General features: G+C 43.4%; 1 protein-coding gene across 3 annotated transcripts in view; it reads left to right on the top strand.

Annotated features, from left to right (window-relative positions):
* TBC1D15 (TBC1 domain family member 15) overlaps positions 1-19,245 on the top strand; it is a 611,295-nt gene that overhangs the window by 342,860 nt on the left and 249,190 nt on the right. For all 3 annotated transcript variants that reach the window (XM_085653851.1, XM_085653849.1, XM_085653850.1), the window contains 2 exons: positions 14,442-14,536; positions 15,047-15,163. In XM_085653851.1, the coding sequence (XP_085509977.1) occupies positions 14,442-14,536; positions 15,047-15,163 (212 nt within the window). The remainder of the gene's footprint in view (positions 1-14,441; positions 14,537-15,046; positions 15,164-19,245) is intronic.

The raw sequence follows: 19,245 nt of genomic DNA, 5'->3' as shown, positions 1-19,245 counted from the left end.
CAACGTCAACAAAAGAAGTGCAACTTGCAACTTTCATGCATATGTGATTGAGATTCCTGATTTAGGTATGTGGATTTCTATGGATGCTATAAGGTAGCCATGTTTTGGACCAGACATTTTACCCTGAGCATATCCTTTGCGGTTAATTTTGGAGGTTGGCAAAGTAGAAATAAACATTTGTCTTTTGTCCCTTGTCCTGGTCCTAAAGCTTTAACAGAGTAATCATCAAACATCAGATCTGCATTAGGTTCCTGTGCCTCTAGTATTCGATGGATGAAACGGCTCACATAGGTAACCAAGTTCTAATAAACATGCTAACTGGAAAAGAGCATAATGATACCAGTGGTGCTCACAGAGTATGCCCTCATCTCAGTGGTGGCTGGTGACTTTTCAAAGTGGTGGGGCGTAAATGTTAGAGGCAAGTTTGGCTTAGTGAGTGAGTATAGTGAGTAAGGCTGACGGACATTAGGTAGATTTGGGGGCTTCTCCCCCTCAAAACCCTTGAAAAGAATAGGAGAAAATAACCCAGTACAAAACCAGAATTGCCGTCTCTGCGTCACCACTGGACCACCATGCCAGCACTGACACATAGCAAATGTATTATCTTCTTGATCTAGTATTTACCGTCAGGATCACAAAATTAAAGAGCAGGTTAATAGCTCTGCAGTACCTGGATATTCCAAGATTTGGTGGGCCGTATTCATACTTTCTGTAGCCTTCTGGAGGACGCATGGTCGAGGGGGCCTATGAGAAAAGAACATCTGCAGGATGAGGACTAGGCAGGGGCAGCTCCTCCGTTACGGCGGAGAAGCGTCGTCACACAAAAAAATTGCCCCCGAAATGGAAAAATAAAATGGTAATAAAAGTTTTATCTTTCAGAACCCCGTCCCGAGCCGAGCATCAGAACGTGGGTCGGGGCTCTCTGATTTCTGCTGCTGTCAGTCAGGCAGCAACAGAAAGCAGTCATAGGTAGGGCACTTAGGTTTAAAGTGTGCATGTCTTTATGGCCCGTCATCTTGTGACGACCGACCAGACATGCACATTTTAAACTTCTCTAACCCAGCTGTCTAAGACAGCCGGGCTAGAGATAGCATAGGGCTCCAGTGTCGTCGGTAGGGGCGAGAAAGGCCACTCCCTACAATCCTGGCACTGCTTTCATGCAGCATGAGAGCAGCAACAGGATTGGTTACTGCAGTGTCACAGAGCCTGCCTGTAGCCTGGAGAAGACCCAAGCGGGGAGGACGTCATACCAGGAAGGTAAGTGGGATTGTTTTTTTTTTTGTTCCCACCCCACCCTCCTTACATGCCAGCCGCTACTGGGGCTAGGTGAGATCGAACCTCAGAACATGATAAGCCCAGCCAGCTCCTCCACTGTCACTTCAAAAGCGTGAAACAGGCTTCACTGCACGGGCTTGGGTTCCACCACAGCCTCAACCAAAATTAGTTGGCAGCCACAGGAGGGAATGTAGCAACAGCAATGGGGTGAAATGTGCACAAGAAAGACACAGAGGTAAAAAGGAAACATTTACTGGCCCATGCTTGCCATACAGGGTGAAAATGTGCCTCAGAAAACGTCAATGTTTCAGCAAAGGAAAACGGGGAAGTGACACTTCATTTTTCTTTGAACAAAAGGATGCTGGTAATCTTTGAAGTTCAGTAAGAATGCGTTTGTGAAGACAGTGCAACAATAAATGTACGGTGTACATTTTGTGCACATTGGTGTTTAACCCCCAAAGAACTATAAAGTGCATTTTAGCAGCAACATTATTCATGAGAAGGTTAACGCATATTCGTGTGTCAAAACACTAAGGCTGAAGGTTTAAGAACTAACTCTGAGAACTTCATACCAATGAGGAAAGACAAATTGCATGCTGGGCCTTGCTCTGATGTTTCGACTAAGGATATGACATTGCTGATTAATTTGGAAATGTGAGAATGTAATGGATGGGGAACCGAGTCCCGAAGCGAATCTGTTTAAATGTTGTATGGAAAGTGTTGTGATTTTGTTCCTCTGTGACTCTGAATGAACACTGGAAACATCCGAGGAAGAAGAGACCTAAAAGTGCAAACAACATAGGATAGCTTCAAAGAACTAAACAGCAATATACCTGCGTGAGTAATCATTCTATGGACAGAAAGGAGAGTTACAATAAACCTCGGTCTCGGTATTTAAACAGGAAACTGGTCTTGCATGAAAGAGTATTCAGGGCCATTCACTATAAAATTTAACAACCATGAACTCTTTTCCGGTCTACTGGTCTACAGACCCCCTGGAGCAAGAGCTCCTTTCACCAAATCCCTTCAGACTTTATTAGAATCGTGTTTTGATACCGCAACATTCATGGTCCTAGGCGATTTCAATTTTCAACTAGATGACCTCAATAACCCCGATTCTTTTAACCTAATTGATAACATGGCAGGGTATGGGCTGCGACAAATCATATCACAACCCAAGCACGTAGCGGGGCACATACTTGATGGAATCTTCACCAATAATCACAAAATTGAAGTGAAGGACATACTACTGGTCTCCTGGTCAGACCACTCAGTAATTTACTTTAAAGTGAACCTCTCTTCGTCAGCAGCCGGATGAAAATCTCGCCCTCGGCTGGTAAACACTCGTCCCTGGAAGGACATAAAAAGTGACGAACTGGCCGATACCTTGATAAACTGCCCTACCTACTCGGAGGACAGCAATGAAGGGGCCACTAACTTTGATTCCTGGATCTGCAAGGCAATTGATAAACTAGCCCCAGTGAAATCCACCCAACCCAAAAAATGATTACTGACCTCGCCTTGGTATACAGCTGAGCTCAAGCTTGCCAAAATCAAATATAGGCAACGGGAACGTCTCTGGAGATTAGATTATAGCTCTACGTCAAAAAAGGAATATAATCTCACTTTGGAAAAATATAAATCATTAATTAAACAACCAAAACGACATATTTTACCAACAAAATTCAAGAGGCAAAAAATTAATCCAAGGAACTTTTTAAAACAGTGACCACCTTAATCAAAAGTCCTAACGACACAATTTTTTGTCCAGATCAAAATTTTGTCGATAATCTTGCCTTCTTTTTTCAACGTAAGATTCAAGACGTCTATAATGAACTCCAGAAGCTACAGACTGATCCTGTTAAAAATATAGGAAACCCCATGGAGGATAGTTTATCGTCTACCGTCCTGTCCAAATTTTCACCTCTTAGCGTAAAACAGGTCAGTGACGCACTACTTCAAATAAAGTCAGGTTCTCCCTGTGATCCGTGCCCCTCTTACATATACCATCTGGCCCCTACAGTAATAAGCGCCTCCCTGGCTCTCTTGTTAAATAAGATCATTAGTTCAGGTGTTTTCCCTTCAAGTTGGAAAAAGGCCTGTATCAGGCCCATTCTTAAAAAACCCTCACTTGATCCACAGGATACCAAACACTATCGCCCTATCTCCTGTCTTCCATTTCCATCAAAAGTCTTAGAAAAAGTGATTAACCAGGAGCTAATGCACTTCATTGACTCTAATAAATTGTTGGATGTAACACAACATGGTTTTAGACCACGTCATTCTACTGAATCAGCCTTAATAATGGCTACGGAGGAAATCCGCAGAGTCATGGACAGTGGAGGCAGGGCCACTCTTGTCCTTCTTGATCTAACGGCGGCTTTTGACACCGTTAATCACAGAGTACTATTGGAAAGACTGAATAAAATAGGCATCAAAGACTCTGCTTTAGCGCTTTTACATTCCTTCCTTGATTCCAGATAACAAATCCATTGGGTGGGACTTCAGTCTGCTGAACTCTCTCTCCCCTGTGGCGTCCCTCAGGGATCAGCATTATCCCCTACGTTGTTTAATCTATATGTTACACCACTGGCTAACCTAATCAAGAATCATGGTCTAAAATTGGTATCTTATGCAGATGATACCCAGCTGGTGGTGTCTCTGACACAAACTGTTGAAGTCACTGCGGAGAGATTCAGAAGTTGTCTCTCCAGGGTGATGCAATGGATGAGCTCAAACTTTCCTAAACTTAATACCGAAAAAACGGAGGTGTTGGAATTCGGTCAAAAACCCTCCATCTGGAACAACCTTTGGTAGCCTCCAGAGGCGGGCGCTTGCCCTGTTCCTGCACCCAAAGTGAAGAACCTAGGCTTCCTGGTTGACAAAGATCTCTCATTAACCTATCAAGTCAACCAGGTCACCTCTGCCTGTTTCCTGATGATCAAGATTATTCGTAAAATCCTGCCTTTCATCCCTTCTTCTCTAAGAAAAACAGTAGTGGGAGCTTTAGTTCTATCTCGTATAGACTATTGTAATGCACTATATTCTGGGATAGGTGAGCGACAGCTTCTAAAGCTCCAGTCTTTGCAGAACGCGGCAGTAAGAGTACTGTTGGACCTCCCAAAGCATCATCCTACCTCAGCAAACATGAAGAGGCTCCACTGGCTCCCTGTGCGAAACCAAATTCAATTTAAGGCCTTATGCCTTGTACATAAAGCGGTATATGGAGGAGGTGCAGATGACATGAAATTGTTATTTCCTCGGTATGTTCCAAGTCGTTCACTCAGATCCACTAGTATGGGCCTAGTCGGCATTTCAAAATTCAAAAGGGCCCGATGGGGAGGCAAGGCCTTTTCCTTCCAGGCAGCAAGCTTATGGAATAGACTACCAACAGAACTACGATTAACAACTAGTAAGATCTTGTTCAGAAAGGCCGTGAAAACTTGGCTCTTCACCAAACCTTAGATCCTCTCCACACACCTCCTCCTATCTCAGCGCCAAGAAGCCGCGGCATAAGTGCGCTTAATAAATACTTCAGTCAGTCAGGGCGGGAGCTGGTTCTCAGTTCTGAAATGCTAAGCTCCAGGATGGCAAGATTTTGAAGGGCAGCAATCGGGGCAATGTGGGTATGTCACAGAGATAGGGCATCTGCGTAGGGTGGCACATTGCATGTGAGGAGAGGTTGGCAGGTAAAGGGGGCAATATATTATCTTTCGATCAGGTTTCTTTTCACAGTCAGGATCCAGTCGCGGCTCGCGGGGGAGATTGAAATAAAGCAAACTCTCTCTCGGTCTCCTAATTTCATATGCAGAGTCTTTGGTAAATACACAAACTTACCTGAGTGATCGGGTCCGCGCCGCCTCTGCTCCTCCTGGGCCGGGGTCTGACTCCAGAGTTGGCGCCTTCAACATTACAGCGTCACTGGAGTGGCAACCCCTCAGCCAATACTGACGCTGCTCCAGCAGCGTCAGGATTGGCTTAGCAGGGGTACTTGCTGCCCGCCTGCCAATTAGGAGACCGAGGGTTGCAGCGTTGCTCAACCCACTCTCTACTAATGCGCAGCCGCCAGCCAGTGCAAGCACAAGTGCCCATAACTGGCCTGGTCAGAAAAATCCTCCGACCATCACCAGTCATGTGCACTTGTGCTGCTGCCTGCACCTGGTCTGACATTAACAATCATGTCAGTCAGCATGACGTCGGACCGCCCACCCCCTTCATACTCTGAAGGGGTGGGCGGTCCGACGTCATGGGGGTGGGCGGTCCAACGTCATGTTGACTGACATGATTGTCAGTTCTTCCTCGGTGTCTTTGAACTTAAGTAAACTGAGTCAGTTTACTTAAGTTCAGAGACGTCAAGGGAGCTGCGGGCGGCATGTGGGGCAACGCCCCAGCGCCCTAATGGACGCCCCGCCCCTGCCTCATCTTTAGAGGTCCCGCTCTCTAAGAGCTGTGACTAAGTCACATTAGTGAATAGCTTTATTAAGTGTGTGAGTAACCTTTGAACATGCATCTGTGGAGTTTGCTTAAGTATCAATGCTTGTCACATCCAAGTGGAAAAGTGATAAATGTATGTTTCACCTAGCATCAGGAGAATAGTTTGAAGAAATGTTTGAAGGTCTTGACTGCCACTGTGCACTTAGTAAAACTAGACTAGGTGGTTAGATGGGCATATCTGAAGGCTTCAGCATCATTATGCTCTACAAAAATGGTAATGCATTGACCTAGAGTGCTAAAAAGGAATGAACATCTTTAGAGACGTGCTTTTCCCTTAGGAAAGTCTCTATCTAAGAAGCCCTTAAAACCCGAGGATATAGCAACAAGGCCATTGGGTAGTCTAAAGGTATGTGAGTTGAAGAGTAGGCACATTCCAAGAGGCTTATGAGGTTTCCATGGACAAGCCAGGTCCTCCAAACCTCTGTGGGGTATCCTCCGATCTGCTGGCTTAACAGCTCAGTGCTTAGGATTCTGGGAGAAGACCACGCAACAAAAGTAGTTTTCGGTTCGTGAAGGCCAGGGATGTGCTTCAGCCGATGGGAGCCACAGTGGTCAGGTTTAAGTTACCTTTGGGAATAACAGTTCAGAGGAGCTGAATGTCCTTGCACTCCTGCTATCCTGAATCTGGTGAAGGTTTTTGCACACTAAAGTTTCATGTGTGTGTTGCTCAATTAGGTGTCCGTGTGATGTGACTCTATCCCGTTTAAAAAGATCCTGCCTAAAAAGATACTCACAATCTTTCCCCTAGAAGGTTTGCAACTCATGCCCATTCACATGTACCACCTTGAAGGGGGTTTGACAAGGTGGAAACCGATATGTCTAGACTCATGTGTAGGGAATTAAGGACACCACACCTACCTTCATTCTCCATCAGGTATGGGAAGACCTCTTGTATTACAGTAATAACTGTCTTTATTCTGGTTTAGTACAAGGAACTACACTCTTTTCTGAGACTCTAGTTTTGCTCCGGTTATTGCATTGGTTTTCTTCCATAAGATGAATATTGTGATGTAGTCCAAAGAAAGTTCTTTACTTCTCCAAAATAACATATCTTGTTGAATGTGGGCATTGGTGTTCTTTACTATACCTGAACCAAAGTCCTGATGTGTGGCATGGCTTTTTACTATGAGTTTTTATAATGTAATGTACAATGTGGGTCCGTTGTATGTTAACATGTTCATTGTTTGTTCATTGATTGCATTGGAGTTTGTGTTGGAAGCACAATGCCTAGAAAACAGACCTGCTTATTTTCTAAACAAGAGCTGATTCAATTATGCAAACTAAATAATATGTACCAAATTATCAGTTTTTCTGTGGCTCACTTTAACAGACCTGAGAAATGTCCATTCTCTGAAGCTGTCTGAGCATGGCAACTGAAATGTGGCTGCAAAGAGAGAGGTTATGGTATGGTACATTTATTCTTAGGGCACACTATCATACGATTGGTATATTGGCGCTGAGCAGGTGTGGTAGCTTGGCTGTGCTTAGGACGTGGTTTATTCGAAGAGCTAGGTCTTCAGCTTCTTGCAGAACGCAAGAAAGGAGAAGGAGGCTCTGATTTGTATTGAGAGGTCCTTCCATGCTTTAGGACCGATGTATAGGAAGGCCCGGCCTCCTGTCTGTTTCTGTTTGTGTGTGAGAAGTAGTCTGGCAAAATGGAGGTGTCTTGGTGGAAGGAGATGTGACTATTGATGTAGATGAGGCCTATGTTGTGTAATGCTCAATGTGTGAGTGAGGAGTTTGAAGCGAGCACGTTTGTGTATCTGGAACCAGTGGAGCTCCCTGAGGTTTTATGGATGTGTGTTCTGTGTGGGAGGTTGAGTATGAGTCTTGATGCAGAGCTCTGGATGATTTGTAGTGTTCTGATGAGTTGTGTGGTGATTTCGACATAGAGGGTGCTCCCACAGAGTATCCTGTAGTGAGTCCATAATCCTGAATATCAGTGTCATCTAGAGGTATGAGCTAATAGCAGTAGTAAATTGTAAAAAGACACAAAGCAATAAGAAAACGAAACAGAACATCGGAACTGGGCACACCTCAAGGGTGCAAGAGTGAGTGGATAGGTAATGAACTATAAAGCCAAATGGACAGAGAATTGGATTACGTTATACAGAAGACCCTAATGTAATTGAATATATCCAGTCACAGTAATATATATTTTGGGCAGGGAACGACTCCCAAGAAGAGCAAACTTTCTGCATTTGGTACTCCGGGTGTACAGAAAGTGAAAAAATTGGAACGAGCAGTAATACTATGGCAATAATAAATCCTTTCTCTGCTGTCTAAAGAAGTGTTAAAGGCATTGATGGCCACCTTTAAGAAGGGGTTTGATGCATCCTTCTCTTCCATTGGCATATGAGGGCCATCATATGTAATCTGCAGCCTTAATGGGCCCAACACTGTGGATACCTTTCAGTCTGCGTCTTAATTTCCGATGATGTAGACCTGGACCTTCGGTGGATGTTAGTCTGACGTGCAGCGGTACATTCTCTTCGCCCCCTCCTGAGCTCACAGTGGTGACAGGTGCCTCATTTGTGGGATAGGGAGATCACCTGGATGAGGCTGAGACCTGGGGTCTTTGTTCTCAGATGCAAAAGTGCCATCATATAAAAACTTCTGAATCTTTGAACCATCCTGCTGGCCTTAATTGCCTTTTTGAACTCTATCAAGGGCAAAACTATCCAGATGATGACAGACAACACAACTGTGTCTGGAGACTCTGCGACATGGCTGGTAGGCATTTCATTGGGTTTCCTCAGTAGTCAACCACTTGGCAAGGTCCTTTTACATCAGAATAGACCAACACAGCAGGTGTCATTTTGCCGCCCACTGTTCGCACTTGCACCCAAAGTGTCTATTCACATTGATATGTTCCAACAATAGAATGTTTCACTGCTTCCAAAAATACACTTTGCCTGGTCTTCTGCACTCTACCGTCTCCGCCTCAAGGGTCTCTAGGGGACACATTCTACCTTTGATGGAATTCTTGCCTCTTGTACGCATTCCTGCCTCTACTATTGATCCTGTGGGTCCCGAAGAACGTGAGGCAGGACCAAGCACAGCTCATTGTGATAACCCTGGACTGGGCTTGGAGGTTGTGGTAACTCTGCTTCGCCGCTTCGAATGCTGTTACTTGAGCATACACTCTCGTAACCGCAAGATAGCATGTTTCACCCTACCCTCCACAATCTAAAACTCCATGCATGGAGATTGAGCACAACTGACTAAAAGGTTTTGATTTTCTATGGGAAGTCATGGATATCATTCAGGACTCTAGATTAAATTTGTGGCCTAGAGTGAGGAGTAGCACGTTGATCCTCTTAAAGATAAAACTGTCTGATTTGTTTTGTTTGTCTGGTCTCTGGCCTGGCATACAATGGGTACAGTTAAAGAGTATTTGTTGCCCCTGTCAGCCTTCCTTCGCCTGATCAGCCCTCATCATTCAATTTACCTTACCTATTGTGAGGCATTTTCTAAAAGTGTTTTCCCATGTTTCCCCCTTCATTTGCTGCAGTGGGACCTCAATTTGATTCTTATGGTTTTGATGAGTGCTTCTTTCAAGCCTGTGTTCAGTTGTACTCTGAAACTATTACCTGTAAAGACCATGTTCCTCATTACCATCACTTCTGCGTGTCGCGTCATTGAGCTGCAAGCATCGTTTATCCAGGCACTAAATACTACCATTATTCCAGGCAAGCTGTGCTTAGTGCTCATACATTCGTCCTTCTGAATGGGATTTCACCTTTTCATATGGGGTAGTCCATTACGCTTCCCATGTTTTCTCTGACACATTTCTCTAAGGAAGAGTTGAGGCTGAACTGAATGGATCCAAAGCACACCATCAGTTTCTGGTTTTTCCTTTTTCTTTAACAAGACTTTATTGGCTTCATACTTCTTGAATTACAGGTTATATAAACATCATACAGCCACATAAATTACAGAGTAATAATTCACATTACATCACCTTCGTCAAATTTCACAGTCTTATCGTTTTTAAGTTCTCCCACCCTACAAATCCTCTTACCTGAACCCTGAAAGAACCCCACCCCTATTGTAATAGAAAATCTATGGCACTTGTCCACAAACAAAACCGCCCTGTAAGTGGAAATCTTGCATCATCAATCCATGGGCAAAGGGGAGGGAAGGCCATCATATAGGACCCAGATCACTGTTCTATAAGCGAGGGCGTACCATCTGTAGTTACATAGATAGGAATAAGGAATCGGCTCTTTGTTGGATTAATTGGAAAGGAAAGGGATTCATAAATGGACCTTAGCACAACAGATTATCCTTTTCATCAAACTGTTATAGGTGTTATCCAAAAAGGTATCCTTCCACTAGGGCAAATGCTGCAACTGCAGCCATAGCTAAGGTTGCTCCTACTTTGGACATTTGCCATGCCACCATTTGGGCATCCATCCCACTTTCATGAAGCAGTACTCTATCAAACTCTCAAACCTTAGGGAGGTTTGTTTTGGTTCATTTTGCCTATTTAGTCATTCTGGACGTCCTGGTGTAAAGGCTTCTCCTTGGACCCACATTCTTTCACAGGGCATTGCTTTGGTATGGATTCAAAAGATAAATAATCTGGTTGGAAGTATGCATTAGAAGAAGTAACATTAATTTCACATGTCACATGGCATGCAATGAAAGGCTTGCAACTGATTAGAGTAGTGGCATCTAGCCAGCATTGACCCAGAGTGCGACAGAGAGTGGGTTGGGTGAAGGAGGAACTCCATCTTCAGCAGGTTTAGCTTGAGATGGTGGTGTGACATCCAGACCTGGAGATATCATGGGCCCTTTTCAAGGTCTGCAATATGTTATGGGATACGACTTTCATAGCCTCATAGTCCACGCTGCATTGTTTTCTATAGCAGTTTGGTCAAGACTGAATTGTACATGGCTGGGTCCAAACTGAGATGGCATGGTGGGCAAAAGATTGAAGGGTTGGAATGCTACCTCGATTAATTGCCAGTGGTTAGACCTAGTGCAAGTATTTCTCCCATACCCTTTTGTGTGTTTGATGAGACGTTAAAGTCAGCTTAGTGTTATTGGCAAAAAGATAGAAAGATATGTTAGATTGTCTGAGAAGTGACCTGAAGAGGGTCCATATTTAAGAGTTCCTGGGATAGAATAGATCCTTATGCTGTTCCTTGCTGGAGGAGAGAGGGGCAAGAGAGAGAGAGAGTCTGCTGGGCCTGGCAGATACGACTGAAACCAACTCAGGACTGTGAGGCTAATCCCTGTACGATCTTTCTGAATGTTTAGTAGGGAGGCATGATAGACTGTGCCAAATATTGCTGACAGAACAATGGTTATGTAGGATTCTCCTTTATAAAAATGCTCAATGCATCATCCACTATTTTAAGTCTCAGTGCTGCGCTGTGACCTAAAGACATATTAAGTTTCATCAAAGTATTTGTATTCTTTGGATCGTGTTGCGCAACACAATACCTCAGTACTTTAGCTAGAAAAGGGAGGTTTGAAACAGTGTGGAAGTTGTTTAGGCCGTTTTGTTCAATATCTGGGTTCTTGAGTAATTGTGTGCCCTGCACAATTTTCAAGCAACACAGTATTATATCTTCTGTTAGGGATGAGTTGATCATCTTTTCAACTGAGTTAAGACGAAACGTATGCCTGTAAGAAACGTTGACTGGAATAGGTTCAGTGAAATACAGTCAGGGATGGTGTGCTGCGCAGCTTTTTGGTCAGATCACATCCTGCTAGACTACCAACTGCTGCAGATGGAATTCACTTTCCAACACGTCATGTAAAGTGAACTCCTATAATTACTGTAATGTGGCTTTGACACTTTGCTGGTGTTAAGTCTGATCACATGAATAAACGAATATTTAATTTTAAAAAAATGACAACATAGCTATCCATTTGTTAGACCTGTCAGCCCTTTGGGTGGTCCCTCCTCATCATTATTTATTTTGTCCCACTTTTGCCTCAAACCCTGTTAGTATTTTTTCCTTTTTGGGAACCACCAGACTTTTTCGTATTGATGCAGATTCAGGGAGCCATTTTATCTACCCCTGGAACTTCTGTCTGAGGGCCTGGAGCACAAAATGGTGGCCACCTGTGACATCATCAGAACCCACTGGAACCTACCAGCACCTTCCAGAACATTCCAGAACCCTGTGACAGTTGGAGGCGGTTTAGAATGTTGGGAAGCTAAGCCAGAGTTGACAGTTGGAGCTGGCAGTTGGCACCTGACTGGTGAAGAGAGAGCAGCAGAAACCTGAAGGAGGAAGGAGTGAGGCAGCAGGGGTGGAAACTTGTGCCTGGAGTGGGGTCCATAAACCCACCCTTGATACTAGTCCCTACTGACTGAGCCCAGCCTGGAGCCCTGTGTGGGAAAAAGCAAGAAAAACCATCTTAAGGACCTGGACAGCAGGAACAGGCCTTAGAAGTAAAGAAAAGCAAGAATCTGACCTGTTTATTGGTTTCCCTGGAGTCCGACGTCGAGAAGCCTGAGACCTGGAGCCCGAGGTGGAGAAGCGGCGCTGACTGGAAAGCAGACGTCGTACCCGGAGCCGCCAGAGGTCGAGAGAGGGCGCCGACGGAGGTCGTGGAGAGTACCAGAGGTCGAGGAGGAAGTCACCCGAGGTCGAGTGAGCGGCGTCGACGGGGGAGTGAAGTCCGCCCTCCGGAGTCGCCGGAGACTGAGGTGAAGCGTGCCGGAGGTCGGGAGTGGAGATCGCACTCCGGAGTCGCCGGAACCTGAAGAGAATCGTGCCGGAGGTCGGGAGTGGAGGTCGCACTCCGGAGCCGACGGATGTCGACATCGAGCCAAGACAGCCTGACGTCATCGAACCGGAGGCCGACATCGAGCCGAGGCCGCCGACATCGAACCGGAGCTGCCCGAAGTCGACATCGAGCCAAGACAGCCTGACGTCATCGAACCGGAGGTCGACATCGAGCCGAGGCCGCCGACATCGAACCGGAACCGCCTACCGGCGTCGTCAAGAACTGACATTGTGCCGAGGCTGCCGACATCGAACCGGAGCCGCCTCACGGCGTCGACTCGACTCCAGCGACGTCGGAGCTACATAAAAAGGGCAGTAAGTGGAATAGAGGGCGCCTCAGGCCCTGTGGAGCCCTAAGAGACCATCCTAGGGGATAAAGAGGTGTTAGAACCAGCCTGGGAGTGCCAGGGGTGGACTGAGACTGATACAGTGACCTGTGTGAGGGGTTGTGTAGTTTGGGAGAGCCAGATTCCTAGATTACCCTTGATCTACCTCAGTTTTAGCCTCAGCCTTACCCAAGCTAGGTGAGACACCCTCAGGCCATCCACCTAACCACAAGCTGTGACTGGGCCAAATCAGCCCATAGTATTTAAAATGTGATCTGATTTTACAAATGTCATTGTTGGCTGATATTATTTATTGAGGGTACTGTATTTATTGTATTTATCTAAATTATTCCTGTAATGTATTTATTGTCCTGAGCTAAGTTATTCCTGCACAGTATTTATTCCCTCACAGTATTTATTTGACCTGAACCTATTTATTGCACCTGTAAAGGGTTACTATTTATTTGACCTGCACTTTTTAAGGAGAAGCCTTGTGTTCTGTGATTGTATTATTATTTATTTAATCAGCAACTAAGAGAAAAGAAGATAAACACAGAGATATTTTCATAATTTTTAAGGTGTAGTGTCGTTTTTGGAACGGATGCACGCATGGTTATTGTGTGGGTATTGCGTATGCTTAACATGGTGCCTGACCCCTGACCACTCGAGCCAAGCTACCACTGTGTATGTCTGGAAGGACCCCGTTACCACCACCCTTCATGGTGTGGGAGTGGGGTTTTTCTAACACCATTTAATCATGGAAAGGCCCATTGACAAAACATTGAACTGCTCTAGTGCATTACATTGCCTTAAGGCCATTATCTGATCAGTATGATCTGGAAATAGTACAACACACTACATTAGTCGTAGAGAAGAAGACTAGGAATGCGTATTATTGACGAGACAGGTTTTTTAAAAATGTTTTAAATAAATGGTCTGAGGATAGGCAGCTGTAGTCCTAAAAGTTTTTTTTACAATTCTCTTTTAAGCAAATTTGATAAAAAGGCGTCAATGACATCCCATATAAAGATGTGCAAATATCTTGCTTCGCATTTAGGTAAAAAAGACCTGTGAATTGCAATGCAGTATGATATCATACCACCTTGTTTAGCGATCTCCCTCCACCCCGAGAAAGAAAGAGCTTTATTCTATGTATCCTGGTAACCTAATTCTCTTGCACTAAGTTTGTGCTTATTATTTTATGCTGAGAAAGAACTGATACTGAAACAAGGATGCATCTTATGTTATGTTATGTTCCGGCTAGAAACTAGAAGTATTTTTTTGTATAAGGAGTAAGCATCCTCAGCAGGATGCAGAGAATTAAACACACTGGTATTTTTGAGTCATTAAACCTTGTGATGTATATCCATTAATAAATTTGTCTTAAAAATGTTATTCTTTTATAGTATCCATTTATGAATTTGTCTTAAGATGTTTGATCATTCTAAGATTGTTGTTATAAACCTGTGTCTTTTATGTTGTATGGCAGCATCATATTTTATGAATTAGTAATTACAATTTATGTTACTAAAAGTTGAAATACATTTAATGTATTACGTGTTCTTTTGATTTAAAATTAATTTCAACCTTATAGAGATGAGTACTTCAGGATGAAACTTCAGTGGAAATCAGTGAGTGCAGAACAAGAGGACCGAAATACAAGATTTAAAGATTATAAAAGTCTGATAGGTAATTTTTCTTGGTTGCAGCTATGATAGCTTTTGGTTTGCACTTCATTCAGAAATAAAGCACGATTCGACTACCTGATGCGTCACAGTAGCATTTTTTAGTTATGTAATTATGTATTGATTTGTAATATGCATTTATTCAATTTACAATCTCCTCAAAAGACATTTATATGCAAATCAAGTAAAAAAATAATTTATCAATACTGACTTTATTTTTCTATTGCATTTTGCATTGTGCTACGCAGATAATTCATTACTTTTATACATGGTAACATTTCTGAACATCAACCTCGAAAAAGCTATCTTTCCTTCCCCTTCCTTTACTTAAAGTCGCTTTAATGTGTTTCGAAATGACATTTGCTGACTATCAGTTTCATTTAATCCTTGAAAGGGTTTTATTTTTCTGTGATGTGTGTGCATGAGTGAGTATCTACTTTGGATAACTGCATATTGACTTGATGCAACCTTTCCACATCCAAAAGCATAATATCTGCTTTTTATCGTATTGCAGAAAAAGACGTCAATCGCACAGACCGAATAAACACATTTTACGAAGGGACGGATAATCCAAGCTTAATTTTGCTTCATGACATTTTAATGACATACTGTATGTATGATTTTGATCTGGGTAAGTACAGCTAAAGGCAAACACACCGTAGTAATGGGGGTCCAGATGACTAATAGAGATTGATAATGAAATGGTTATTTGTAATTATCAATGTCTTTGTTTGAAGTCATTGATTTCAATGATACAGAGCAACGTCAACAAAAGGAGCGCAACTTGCAACTTTCATGCATATATGATTGAGATTCCTGATTTAGGTCTGTGGATTTCTATGGATGCCATAAGGTAGCCATGTTTTGGACCAGACATTTTACAGTTGGCATATCCTTTGCTGTTCATTTTGGAGGTTGGCAAAGTAGAAATAAACATTTGTCTTTTGTTCCTATTCCTGGTCCTAAGCTTTAACAGAGTAATCATCAAACATCAGATCTGCATTAGGTTCCTGTGCCTCTAGTATTCGATGGATGAAAACGGCTCACATAGGTAACCAAGTTCTAATACACATGCTAACTCGAAAAGAGCCTAATGATACCAGTGGTGCTCACAGAGTATGCCCTCATCTTTAGAGGTCCACTCTCTAAGAGCTGTGACTAAGTCACATTTATTTTATTTTATTTTATGCGATTTTATATAGCGTGAACAGGTGTCGGAGCGCTTTACAAAAGAACCAGTTGCGTTACATCAGAACTTTGGTTTACATGAGTTACATAAGCGATACAAATAGAAAAATTTTTTGCAAATATACAAGTGGAATGAAAGGAGGGAAAAATTGCAATTGTACAAGTTGTAAAGTCACTCAAGGAAGAGATGCAAACAGATACACTCTAAAATCACATAGGAATGGTAGTATGTACAAAGGTCTACTACATATACTAGTGGTTAGAGTTATATAAACATACAAATAGAAAATTCACTAAGGATTGCATTTTAACAGCAATTAGGCGTAGACAATTATATATTACATATATAGAGAGCAGGAAATTCTTGCTATCGTTCAGCCAGGTGTTCAGCAGCTCCACCGGGAATAGGCCATGTGGTTCGGGTTCCACTGGATTTAGACTGAAGATCTTGAAGTGACATTAGTGAATAGCTTTATTTAGTGTGTGAGTAACCTTTGAACATGCATCTATAGAGTTTGCTTAAGTATCAGTGCTTGTCACAGCCAAGTGGGCAAGCGATAACTGTATGTTTCACCTAGCATCAGGAGAATAGTTTGAATAAATGTTTGAAGGTCCTTACTGCCACTGTGCACTTAGTAATACTAGAATAGGTGGTTAGATGGGCATATCTGAAGGCCTCAGCATCATTATGCTCTAGGAAAATGATTAAGCATTTGTAAAGTGTGCTAAAAAGAAAGGAACATCTTGAGAGACGTGCTTTTCCCCTTAGGAAAGTCTCTATCTGAGAAGCCCTTAAAACCCGAGGATATAGCAACAAAGCCATCGGGTAGTCTAAAGGCATGTGAGTTGAAGAGTAGGCACTTTCCGAGAGGCTTATGAGATTTCCATGGACAAGCCAAGTCCTCCAAACCTCTGTGGGGTATACTCCGATCTGCTGACTTAACAGCTCAGTGCTTAGGATTCTGGGAGAAGACCTCGCAACAAAAGGCGCTTTCGGTTCATGAAGACCAGGGATGTGCTTAAGCCGATTGAAGCCACAGTGGCCAGGTTTAAGTTACTTTTGAGAATAACAATTCAGAGGAGCTGAATGTCCTTGCACTCCCACTATCCTGAAGCTGGTGAAGGTTTTTGCACACTATAGTTTCATATGTCTGTTGCTCAATTAGGTGTCAGTGTGATGTGACTCTATTCCGGTTAAAAAAGATCCTGCCCAAAAAAATACTCACAATCTTTCCCCTAGAGGGTTTGCAACTCATGCCCATTCACATGCACCACCTTGAAGGGGGTTTGACGAGGTTCAAACAGATATGTCTAGACTCGTGTGTAGGGAATTAAGGACACCACATCTGCCATCATTCTCCATCAGTTATTGGAAGGTCTCTTGTATTACAGTAATAAAAGTCTTTATTCTGGTTTAGTACAAGGAACTACACTCTTTTCTGAGACTCTAGTTTCGCTCCGGTTATTGCATTGGTTTTCTTCCATAAGATGAATATTGTGATGTAGTCCAAAGAAACTTCAGTGCTTCTCCAAAATAACATATCTTGTTGAATGTGGGCATTGGTGTTCTTTACTATACCTGAACCAAAGTCCTGATGTGTGGCATGGCTTTTTACTATGAGTTTTTATAATGTAATATACAATGTGGGTCCGCTCTATGTTAACATGTTCATTGTTTGTATTGCAGTTTGTGTTGGAAACACAATGCCTAGAAAACAGACCTGATTCTTTTCTAAACAAGAGCTGATTCAATTATGCAAACTAAATAATATGTACCTAATTATCAGTTTTTCTGAGGCTCACTCTAACAGGCCTGAGAAATGTCCATTCTCTGAAGCTGTCCGAGCATGGCAACTGAAATGTGGCTGCAAGGAGAGAGGTTATGGTATGGTACATTTATTCTTAGGGCACACTATCATCCGATTGGTATATTAGCGCAGAGCAGGTGTGGTAGCTTGGCTGTGCTTAGGACATGGTTTATTCGAAGAGCTAGGTCTTCAGCTTCTTGCAGAACTCAAGGAAAGATTTATTCCGTACTTGATAATAACTCTCCCTGGGGCTGAGTCATGTCACTGGAAGAGACCAGTTTCTTCACTTTTCACGACTTAGGACAAGCACTAGTAACTGGTACCCCTGTGATAAGTCAAAGTGCATTGCCATTTATACTTCTGACTTCATGTTTGAGGGAGCTTTTTACTAGTACCGGATTCAAACACCAGCAGAAGGCCTATGCTGTGGATGACTAGCTAGAGCTCATAAACATGCTGACAAGGATGAAGCCATCAATAATGACAGATAGGAGGGATTCTTATACCAGATGCCATCTTCGTAAGCCTATCTCAAACTGAGCATCATCATTATGTTATACTCTGTTACCGCCTTACAATGTTCCCTTGTATCGTGTTCTCCTCTCCTATTACTGTGAAGCGCCCTGATACCTCTTGGGGTCTTGTTCGCGCTATACAAAACTTTTTGTAAATAAAAGAGAAGGAGGCTCTGATTTGTATTGAGAGGTCCTTCCATGCTTTAGGACCGATGTATAAGAAGGCCCAGCCTCCTGATCTGTTTCTGTTTATGTTTGGGAGAAGTAGTCTGGCAAAATGGAGGTGTCTGCGTGCTTGGTTGAAAGAGATGCGACTGTTCAAGTAGATGAGGCCTATGTTGTGTAGTGCTCTGAATGTGTGAGTGAGTATTTTGAAGCGAGCACGTTTGTGTATCGGGAGCCAGTGGAGCTCCCTGCGGTTTTGTGGGCCTGCTAATCAGACCCACAGCCCTGCTGTTCTCTTTCTAAATTAATACTATGTACTTTAGGTGCATAACCCATTTGGATAGGATCACCTTATTGGCCCCTGTACAGTGTACCCTAGGTACCCAGGGCATAGGTGTACCCTAGGCCTACCAGGGGCTGCAGCATGTATTATGCCACCCCTGGCCTGGCCTTCCATTCTGACACAACTGGCTGATCACTCAGCTGGGGCAAGGTCGTGTAATCAACCCTTGCTTAGGTGTAGTATTCCTATACCTAACTTACATATAGACACATGTGTACCTATCAGTCACTCCTATGGCAGGCCTTAACAATCCTGGAGGCAGAGTGCTTGGTAACATGTGAGATGGTGCTCTAGCATGAGCTGAGCCTGTCTGCAGCTTTTGGAACCTTGTCCTTATAGCTGTTCTATGATATAGCCTACCATATACTCTTAAAGTGCCTTATAATCTTAGACGGTTATGGTAACTATGGTTTGGCTTTATCGAAACATGTCGTGTAAGGTGTCTAACACTGTGGAATAATACCCCCATGCCATTTCTGGACATGAGAATATTATTCCCCCCTTCTAGAGGGAGAGACATGTTAAAATCATACTGTTAGCCTCTGACCAAAGCCTCAGCATCACAAAATGGATGCTGCTGCCACGACACAAGTCTGACCTCCTGCAGCTGGGAGTGATCCCAGCCAGGGAGGCCTGGACAATAGGTTTCCTGCTTGGGGAGGTGCTAGCACCTCCCCAGACAGCCTTTAGTGTA

Source organism: Triturus cristatus, chromosome 4_1, assembly GCF_964204655.1.
Source record: "Triturus cristatus chromosome 4_1, aTriCri1.1, whole genome shotgun sequence".
In the NCBI taxonomy this organism is placed as follows: Eukaryota; Metazoa; Chordata; class Amphibia; order Caudata; family Salamandridae; genus Triturus; species Triturus cristatus.
This window is presented reverse-complemented; position numbering and strand designations above follow the sequence as displayed.